The sequence below is a fragment of the Haliotis cracherodii genome, unplaced genomic scaffold (assembly GCF_022045235.1).
Source record: "Haliotis cracherodii isolate W230 unplaced genomic scaffold, xgHalCrac1.p SCAF_1, whole genome shotgun sequence".
Taxonomy (NCBI): Eukaryota; Metazoa; Mollusca; class Gastropoda; order Lepetellida; family Haliotidae; genus Haliotis; species Haliotis cracherodii.
This window is the reverse complement of record NW_027266264.1, coordinates 2,687,404-2,697,974: the sequence shown is the minus strand read 5'-3', so window position 1 is coordinate 2,697,974 and position 10,571 is coordinate 2,687,404. Positions and strand designations below refer to the sequence as shown.

Here is a 10,571-nt window from a genome sequence, read left to right as displayed (position 1 = left end):
CCTAATAAAGGTACATTCAACTTACTATAACCACTTATTCGTATTACCTTAATAACGATTCTCATCTACAACTATTGTACAATGTACATGATGAGACTTTTGTTGATTTTCCTAACAGGTATGGGCCCAAAAAGACACCATATACACATATACTTTCCAAAAAAGTAGGGTTTCAAGAAATATATATGTTATGATCAGTCATCGAAAGAAACATCAGCTTTGAAATAGAGCAGACCCATGGAGATCCAGTGTAGAATAGGTCTTCAGCAACCCATGCTTGCCCTAGAAGGACACTTTGCTTGTCTTAAGAGGCGACAGCTCTGGTGCACCTGAAGGTATGTTAAACAAACATTATGAGTCCGAAGTTCAACACCGTCAGCTTTTGTTTATGGTAAAGTGGGTGTGCTTCAATTATGGACTACCAAATTGATTCGTATTGTGAAAAACTGGATGAAATTCTCAGTTGTAATGGAGAGGGGTGTGTCAATTCTAAAGCTTTGGTAGATAATGCACTTTATAAACCAGAATATAAGACTTAGGCTACTCCGGGAAATATTGTTCCAATATGGTTTCGGGTATATGTGGTTGTCACATAAAGTGATAAATAAGTTAAGCAATCGACAATAAATGTAGGTACACAAATGTGACGAAACCAGTTGATGTCACTCAGTGAAACTAGACTATATTTGAATATAAAACATTCTCTTACTATCGAAAAATATTTAACATTAATTGATGTCTCCAAATATAGACTCATGATTTATTGATTGAAAAGGGTAGGTGGGTAAATTCTACATTAGCGTTGGAAAATAGTATTTGCCCTCTCTGTATTAATGAGTTGGAAGACGAATATCATGTTGTTAAGGTGTGTCCACATTACATGTACACTAAACTACGGTTATAATGAACTCAAAGGGATCATTAATTTTAGTTCGTTATAACCGTAAGCGTTATAAGCGTGTTCGTTATAAGCGTGTTCGTTATAACCGTAGTTCGTTATATATGCATGTATGCAGCATATATACAGCAAGTGGTCGGGACAAAAACATTAAGTTCGTTATATCCTTCGATTCGTTATAAGCGTGTTCGTTATAACCGTAGTTTACTGTATGTTACTTTTAGACGACGATATCTATTTGAATACTTATGTAGATTTCCAAGTGTACTGCTAATTATTTATTTGTTACAAGATGAAGTAACAAAATTATTCATAATTTATCTGAATACTTATTTGATATGGTCAAAGTTAGAGATAATAATAATTTCATATGTCCATGAACTTTGAAATATAGCTGTTATCTATTTAATCTCCGATGGTCGTGGGTCTGGTCTTTGATGGGTTGGTGGACGGGTGAGGCAACAATCGGACTTTGCTACAAGCAGCACGACCAAGCCGCAAGCGTGTCTACCGCGAGGTTGACAACCGAATTGCCAGGCTGAGAGCCCAGCTACTACCACGGCTTGAAAACTCCAATCCAGTTTCTGGATGCCCTTGGTAATATGCTGAGGCTTGGTTAGAGACTATGGACCATAACATAGTGCGTATAATTATTATGATGGTGGTTAAATATTGATATGAGAAGAACACGTATTAATCATATAGTATATCTAAAATTTATGTTCTGTACATTTTGTCGTGTTATGGATGATATTAACATTGTCTAATGAGATGAGATGAGACCTATCAAATATAGAATATTTAACACAATACACTTCTTTGTTATGTATAGGCCTATGGGTAATTCCATTATTCATCTAGGGGCGGTCGGGTAGCCTAGGTTAAAGCGTTCGCTCGTCACGCCGAAGAACCGGGTTCGATTCCCGACATGGGTACAATGTGTGAAGCCCATTTCTGCTGTGCCCCGCCGTGATATTGCTGGAATATTGCTAAAAGCGGCGTAAAACCATACTCACTCACTCACTCACCCCATTATTCATCAGGTAACAGTATGATGCCTTGCTGTGCACTCAACCAGAAGAGTTGTTGTTTTAAGGTGTCAAACAACTGGCTGGCTGACAAATGGGAGGTTACCGTTAGAACAGATGTTCAGCAATCCATGCTTGTCGTAAGAGGCCTCTAACGGGATCAGGTGGTCAGGCTCGCTGACTTGGTTGATGCAGTTAATCGTATCCCAATTGCGTGGATCGATGCTCATGATATCATTCTATGGATTGTCTGTGTCAGACTGGATTGTTTATAAACCGCCGTCATATATAGCTAAAAATATTGCTGATTGCGGCGTAAAACAACTAACAAACAAATAAAAGATGTGCCGTTTGCGCGCCATGCTGGTCCGCGTTCTGTCTCTCTATGCGATAAAGCTCCTTTGTATTATATTTGTTTTAGATAATTTAACAACTGCTTTTTTTCAGAGACTAGATGTAAGTCATGGGTGAAGGTTGAATGTGTTCACAGCTGACTGTATATCGTACCGTGTACAACATGGTTGTATCCTCAAACACGGAATTTACTTCACTGAGAAAATAATAATTACTAAACTAAGTAAAATGTGTACATCAGAAATATGGTATCAAATTCAACCAATTCGAAATGGGAAAAACACACCTCGTCAAAAGTATTAATCTTACATTTGGAGTGTAATTGCGAGTTCATTTTCGATGTAGAAATTTTCAAATGGTAAAAGACACATTTTCTGTCTGTGGAGTGGTAGCCAGCTTAACTGCTGCCCAAGATGTTTGATGACAGAATGTTCATGCGTCTTTACTATTAAATTTGAATGAAAATTCTACCAAGTTGGAAGTCTGTCTTTGGAACGATTGTAACTGAAATGCCTAAGTGTACTATCCCAGAACATCAAAGATGGCAAGTCACTGCATGGCAGGCACCAATCTCGCATGTCATGTCGGGCTATTGCCACCGTGTCGAACATTAATCACACTGTAATCAGTCACTCATTAGAGAACACGTTTACTGGACATGTGTGGGACTTGCCGAGATCAGGACGTCCATGGAAGACCAGCGCCAGAGAGGGCAGGTCCTTGTACGCCAGGCAAAACGGCTGCCAACTTGAACGTGCACTGTTCTTCGTCATCACTGGCCTACCCACATTAGAGTGTCCCTTAGCACCATCATGCGTCGACTGAATTCACAAGCATTAGGGCCAGAAGACCAACAAGACGCCCACTCCTCTCACCCCACCACATGAGGGACCATTTAGCCTATGTCAGTCTCAAGCACTCTGGAACTTGAGGTCATGCCAGGGGATTCATTGGTCTGTGAGAGTCGGTTTGTGTAGCACCTCACTGATGGTAGACAATGAGGCAAAGAGGAACATCTTGCCATCAGCACAACGTCCAGGAAACACTGGCATGTGGTGGCGGCTCAGTGATGGTATGGGGGTGTTGCGCCTTTGATTGTAAACTTGATTTGGTTACAGTTCAGGGGACAATGAATGGACAAAGGTACCAAGATACCACATTGGACGGTTTTGTTGTGCTTCATTTTGATAAACCTTCACTCGGCACACGACCTGTCTTTATGGATGACACTGCCGAATTGTGACTAACCATGTTCAGAACAACGCCATTGAGACTCTGCATTGGCCTTCTCGAAGCCTGGACCTGAATCCAATCGAGCATCTGGGGGATCAGTTGGGACGTAGCATCACGTTGTAGACGACGCTTTCCCATTCTGATCACGATAACTGCATTAAAGCAAGAGTATGGAGCTTACGTGTTACTGTGGATAATGAATACTAATGGTTCATTGCAATTTGACCTTTCACCATATCCTTGAAGACCCGGGTTAGAATAGGTCTTCAGCAACCCTTGCTTGCCGTAAAGGCGACTATGCTTGTCCTCAGAGGGGACTAACGGGATCGGGTGGTCAGACTCGCTGACTTGGTTGATGCATGACATCGTATCCCAATTGCGTAGACCGATGCTCATGATGTCAATCACTGGATTGTCTGGTCCAGACTCGATTATTTACAGACCGCCGTCATAGATTTGAAACATTTCTGAATGCGGCGTTAAACAACAAACAAGCACTTTCACGAATGTGTCAAAATCAAGAATGGCCCCCCGTACCCACGTGCACGGGAGACTGCATGGCCCACTTGCAATGTTACGGGTGAGATGGGGCGTTAGGTTTTGGTTCCGAAATTGTTCTATCTCTAGCAGTCATTTTTCAAAGCTGATCTTTCTTCTGACGACCGATATCGCGCGATCATATGGCAAGCCGTTTTCACATTTATTACGGAATTACAGATATCTTCAATTGTTTTAAAGATATCGGTATTTCATTTAAAGATATCAATAATGTTTTTAAGACATCAAAAAATAATTAAAGATATCTTAAATTCATTTCTGATATCCATAATACAATTACTGATATCTTAAAATATTACGGTGATATCAAGAAATTAGTTTGTGATATCTCTAAATGTATTTAAGATATCATTAAACAATTACCATGCTACAGTACATAAATATATTAGAAATAAATTCAAGATATCTTCAATTCCATTCAAGATATCTTCAATTCATTTCAAGATATCTTTAAAACAATTGAAGATATCTGTAATCCTGTAAAAATGTGAAAACGGCTTGCCATACGATCATATAATTTATATTTCATCATCCCCTATTTTTTTGGGAGAGTATCATGTGCGTAACCCGTGTATATTGTTGTTAGCATACGACAAGTGCAAAAGTGTATGAACGTATTACACAATGTTTGGCGAATGTTAAACATTTTAAACTCATGCACCTCTTTCTCAACGTTATATCGTGTAACTCTTATAAAGCTTTGTTGCTATATGTGTAACATCATTTTATGACCGCCGCGATTCGCTGTGCAGAGTTGCGTCCCTTGGGCACGCCAGACCTATGCTTGTGGTTTCGAATCCCGGTTCGCCCAGATTATGTTTCTTGGTTTGTCAGCACCATACCCGTGTTCGTGGGTTTCACCGAAGTGGTAAACGTCTGAGACCTGCATCACTTCGGGATTTCCTCACACATTAATCTGACACGTCGCGATTTAACGGGAATACTGTTAAAAGTGGCGTTAAACCCAATTCACTCACTCATTTTATGACAGGCTTATGACGGATTTATAAAGTGCTCGCCCACTGAGATACCATGCCGCAGTTTATCATGCATACCCCACTCAGACACATGCATGTAGTACTAACTCCGAGCCGACCAGTCCTATTGATGCCGAGCGCCAGGCAGGGTAACAAGAAGCTCCATCTTTTAACGTCTTTGGTATGGCGCGGCCGGGGATCGAACCACCGACCTTCCACTTTCCAGGTAGACGCTCTATCCACTAGACCAAGGGGCGCGGCCAATCCATGATAATATGTTGATTTGTTTGTTGAAGTAAAATTAATAATGGTGTACATATCGTGTTTGTGATTTTAGGGGTAGGCTTTTGGGTACACCCCCAACCCCCCTCCCACACATTGAAGTTACAATTGCCACAAGTGCACCCCGACTCCCCCCAACCCCCCCCCCCCCCCCCCCCCCCCCTCCTTACTTTTTTTTAATATCCTTGATCCGTGCCCGACACACATTCAATGCTCTCAAATTATCATAGACGTGTTATTACCGGTATTACAGATCATATACACGTATTATATATCCTGCCATGACATCGATCAGTAATATAAACAGGAAACAACGTGAACGAAACAGTGTCCCTGGTTCAACAATAAACATAGCCCATATTATCAAAGTCGGCGTCATATTTCGGTTATTTCGAAATGCTACACAAACCCCTCGAGACATTTCTTACTTTCACTCACAGACGGAATGCTTCGACTCACATCACGTGACCACACATGTGCTAATATGGCGGCGAGGAATATGATGGGGAAGATGGTCGCCAAAGTGCCACACACATTAGACTCAGGCTCTGATTAGAGTTGATGGGTAGGCATAATGAGTTCCACAGCTTCCGAACGCGCTGATCACCGACGTACAGACGATGCCATGCCACCAAGCAGACGAGGCTTGCGACAACGCATACGTGAGTACACACGATACACACAGCTGATCACTATTTTGTTTTCATTCGACACGACACAACAATGACGTGTTTTGCTGCCGTGGCGATTAATGTGCATGATCGCTGCATTCACATCTGTTAAATCAACAGTAGTGATGAGATAAACAAAACTACCTGAAGCTTAACTGGGTCGTCAAGAGATGCCATAGAGCTGTCAAATCATAAACTAGGTTCCGTACGCTTTATCAAACGACTCATGTAAACAATGAAAGCGTTGAAGGAAGTGTCACCTGTTTTCGTGGTACATCAACGGTCGTGTCTATTGTGCATGGTCCCTTGATAGAAATAATATATTTAGGAAGGTGCTGGGTAAATGATCTTTGTGTTTGTGGCCCTAGACAGTTATGATAATATATTACCGGATTGGTTTATTAGTCATATTATGTATTCATTTCATCAGAGAAAATATGTCTCTTGTTGACTCTCGAGTGAACCAGATATTAAAATAAATATTACCTAAAATGTTCAACCATTCACTTTTGATATTGAGACTTTTTTTAACTTGTAGAATATTCGGTACAATTAACATTCATCAAAAACATATAATAAGGTAAGGCATGCAGGTTAATGTGATATAAGTATGACCAAAGACTGAGACATTATGTATAACATTAAAATACAACGTAAGATCATTTAAAAAATTCACCTTACTCCATTAAGACCACATTCTTAAATACCTGATTATTTTACAGAATCGACTGATAAAGGAAGGAAACTAGTGTCAGACATTTTCAAGAAAACATCAAAAGTTGCCATTGGTAACATAATGTAGTTGATCTTATTAATTCAGTTGCTTCCCCATCAACACTGGGAATAGGTGGTGGATGGTTCCCTGCTTAAAACTTTTTGTACTGCAGAGAATAGGATGTGTGTCCTATCCAGTTGGAAAATGTATCATGTGTTTAGTCAATTCCTTGATTGCGTGGCGGATGTATAGGTAATATAAAAATGTGTGTTCAATAATGGAATCCCTATGCTTATAATTTGTTCATCGCCTTTTCTGGAGTGAGAGAACAGCACGATTACATGTGGTCATTGAAACGTTTGGAGTCTTTTTGTTATTAGAATATTGACTGTTTATAGTTCTTCATGCATGTTTTCATACCTGCTCAATAACCCAGTTTACTTAGCACATCTTTGGAGCTTGGACTTGTTAAGACTTGATCCTGCACCACATGACAAGTAATTGTTGCGTAGCCATTGTTGCATTTACTGGATGTGAAATAGTTCTAACAAACAAACAGTCTTAGTTAAAATTCATAGATAGGCTTTTGTATTTTGTTCAGTGTTTACACTTGTACAAGAGTTACGAATAAACAATGCACAATACCTAGCCCTAGCGTAAAAAGAGGGGCTAATCTTTATAATAAACCTTCTAAACCCCTTATGCATGTGTCACGTCCCAGTGAAGGCTGTGCAGTTGTAATTCGTGTCAGTGTGTGAAATTGGGACTCTACGTCTGTGCAAATCAGGTAATCCTTGCTTGATTGGTCGGTACACTCCAATTATGACTATTCCCATTATGACTACAACAAAAAAAGGGGTAAACTAATCCTACCTATAGAATAATGGACTTCTCCAGTCATCATCTGGGACAACTCCAATCCTCGTCTTTATACTCTGCCCATAAAATAATAATACACCATTTATATTGCGCATATGTCAACACCACTCGGGCTTGTTCAGAGCGCTTTTATTACCCCAGTCACTGGATCAATGTGCACTTAAGAATCATTCTCAGCTCCCTGGGGAGTATACAACCCATATATACACAAACAATGTCTGATGAGAGATGTTATTTTCGATGTATCATTTGTTCTTGTGTTCTACATTCTCACAGCTCTGTGATTTAGCAATCACAGAGCATACCTTATGGAGAAACCTGTTCAGGTATTCACCTGTAATCAGCATCTGACACAATGACTACCCCGATGTTAACCTATGGTTCGGCAATTTGGGGATTTGAAAATACAAATCTAATTGAAAGAGTACATTTAAAATTTATAAAAATTGCATCTGTTCCTTGTTCACAACACCAACTTTCATGATCTACGGTAAATTTGGAAGAATCACTGTATATTGAAATGTGAAAACGCATTATAATATTTCAGCATAAAATCGCAACAAATAAGAAAATCCCCAAATATAGAAACATTTTATTCCAGTTGATTTTAATCGACCTCATATTGCTGATAAACTCCCATGGGTTTGTTTTGTGACTTGTTTCAGTTTTTTGATCACCCATTTTGATTGTTGTACACTATGGCTGGCTTCAAAGGTAGAAGATATATTAATGATCAATATCTGCAAAACAGGCACAGCTCTGTTATGGAAAGTTCAAAGGGTTTGTATGACAAAGAATTTATTGAAACGTTATACTTGGAAAAGTGTGAGATTTTGAAATCTCTTCTCATCCACAGATGTATTTTACCCCAAAGACATACAGAAATTTATGACTAATAAACAACTTGTCCAACATGTCCTCATGTGAGAGAGAGAGAGAGAGAGAGAGAGAGAGAGAGAGAGAGAGAGAGAGAGAGAGAGAGAGAGAGAGAGAGAGAGAGAGAGAGAGAGAGAGAGAGAGCAAATATAACATATCATAATATAGTCAACAAGCAATATTCCTAATATCAATATTTAACCAACATTTCAGCAAACAATATCTGAGAAATAATTGTCCTGTTCAGTAGTGCTGCAGCTGATGAACAATATAATATCAATTTACTTCTGAAACCTAACTCTTTGTGTTCTGTATTGGTCAACAGTTTAACCAAGTTGACAACGGTATAAGCATCTATACCAAAACATCTCTCTTATAAAGAAGTTGTTATCCGTAAATCTTTGTCTACTTTGTCATTCATCAACTTCTCAGAAATGTCTATCAAACAATTCAAGTCTAACTAAATGCATATTGTGCATAAAATACTCCTATACCTTCAGTATACAGTAAGTTACTAAAACTTCTGATAATTAATCTACTAGAAGTTAGTTAATCCTTGGCTATGAACTCCTGTCAGTGTAAATAAATAATCTTTTTGTTGTTATTAGTAAGCCATGTGCCAGGTTTTGTGAATTTTGTAAGCATATGGTGTATCTGTAAATGAAGATGAGCATCATTTTGTGTGTATTTGTCCACAACCTTATCATACCAGGGTTAGCCATGTTGATCAACTGTATGGGAATACACACTTGTCCAGCTTCTGCAGTCTAAATCAAAGATAACTTTACATTATTTGTCGAGATTTATGAAATGTTAAACTTAAAATTTAGAGTTACCTGTTACAGTCCAGCCTCTGTTCTCTGATATGAATATGTATGTTTTAATGTAGACATGGGCCTCAGTGAAACCATGTCTTTTCCTTGAATAAATGTCCGTTCTTTTCTAGGTCTTTCATACTAACATAACGGAAGACAAGGAAGACTACTCAGGAAAAGAGGAAGCTGAGCTTGTTAATATCTGTTGTTTCAGTCAGAGTGCTTCCCCTTATATCCTGCTCAGCTTCTCCTGAGAGAGACTATTTGACTTTATTTCAGGCTTGAATTGTATTAGGTTTTTCTCTCCAATACTATGGAGTTTGGACCTGTCCATTATGGAGTTTAGACCTGTCCATTATGGAGTTTGGACCTGTCCATTATGGAGTTTAGACCTGTCCGTTATCAAGTGAGGATCACATTTACTGAGTGTAGTGGAATCACCTGTGGAATAGAGCTAGCTTGAGCTGGCTAGACTTGCTTTTGTATGCATATCTAGATTATTATTTTTTCATAAAATAAATATATTCCACGGTCATGGTGCAGGACTATGGAATCACCCACCTTACCACATTACTGTAAATTGCTTGATAGGCATTACTTAGATGTTGACGGATGACAAGATATACACAGTTTTATGGATAACAACTTCTTTAATACTATGAAAAGTGACTTTTTGGTATAGATCCTTATACCATTGTCAAGCAAGGATTACTGTAGTTGAACAGACTGTTGGCGAAATGAACTGTAGTCGAAAGACGGCTGCACCCAACGATTGATCTACAGAACACGTGGAGTCAAACCTACTGGCTTGCCAGTCGGCCTGAGTCAAATCTATCTGGTATCAGGCCTTATTTTCAGTAGTAATTAGAACCTAAGTTTCAAAAAAAAAAATCTCTAAGTGTTAGAAAATGTCTGAAACAGGTATTAAAAGAAATGTTGGCCTCAATAATGCACTTACTGATCCCTTACCCTATGGATTGGATAAAAAAAGAATTTGTTGCTATTTATCAAAACTGACAGGATCTTTCATGGAGAAAGAATTATTAAAAGCCAACAGAGCAATGAAACTGGACGAGTTGAGTCATCCGTTTGTTATTGATTTTCTCACTTTTGTGTTCTCCTGATCAATGACACTATTGCCTTGTGTATGTTTGGAACAAGCAGTGTATCAGAGGCCCGTGTTGACATGCGGTGATATAACTGGAATACTGTTACACATGGCCCAGAACAGATCCCAGATTGCATCTCCTGGTCTCAGTGCTTGACATCTGGTGTCTTGGGGGTC

At 39.1% G+C, this 10,571-nt stretch overlaps 1 protein-coding gene across 1 annotated transcript in view; it reads left to right on the top strand.

Annotated features, from left to right (window-relative positions):
* Positions 1 to 5,820: 5,820 nt before the first annotated feature.
* LOC139471386 (anoctamin-8-like) overlaps positions 5,821 to 10,571 on the top strand; it is a 51,126-nt gene continuing 46,375 nt past the window's right edge. The window contains exon 1 of the mRNA XM_071253745.1: positions 5,821 to 5,992. Coding sequence (XP_071109846.1) covers positions 5,905 to 5,992 — 88 coding nt within the window. The 5' untranslated portion in view covers positions 5,821 to 5,904. The remainder of the gene's footprint in view (positions 5,993 to 10,571) is intronic.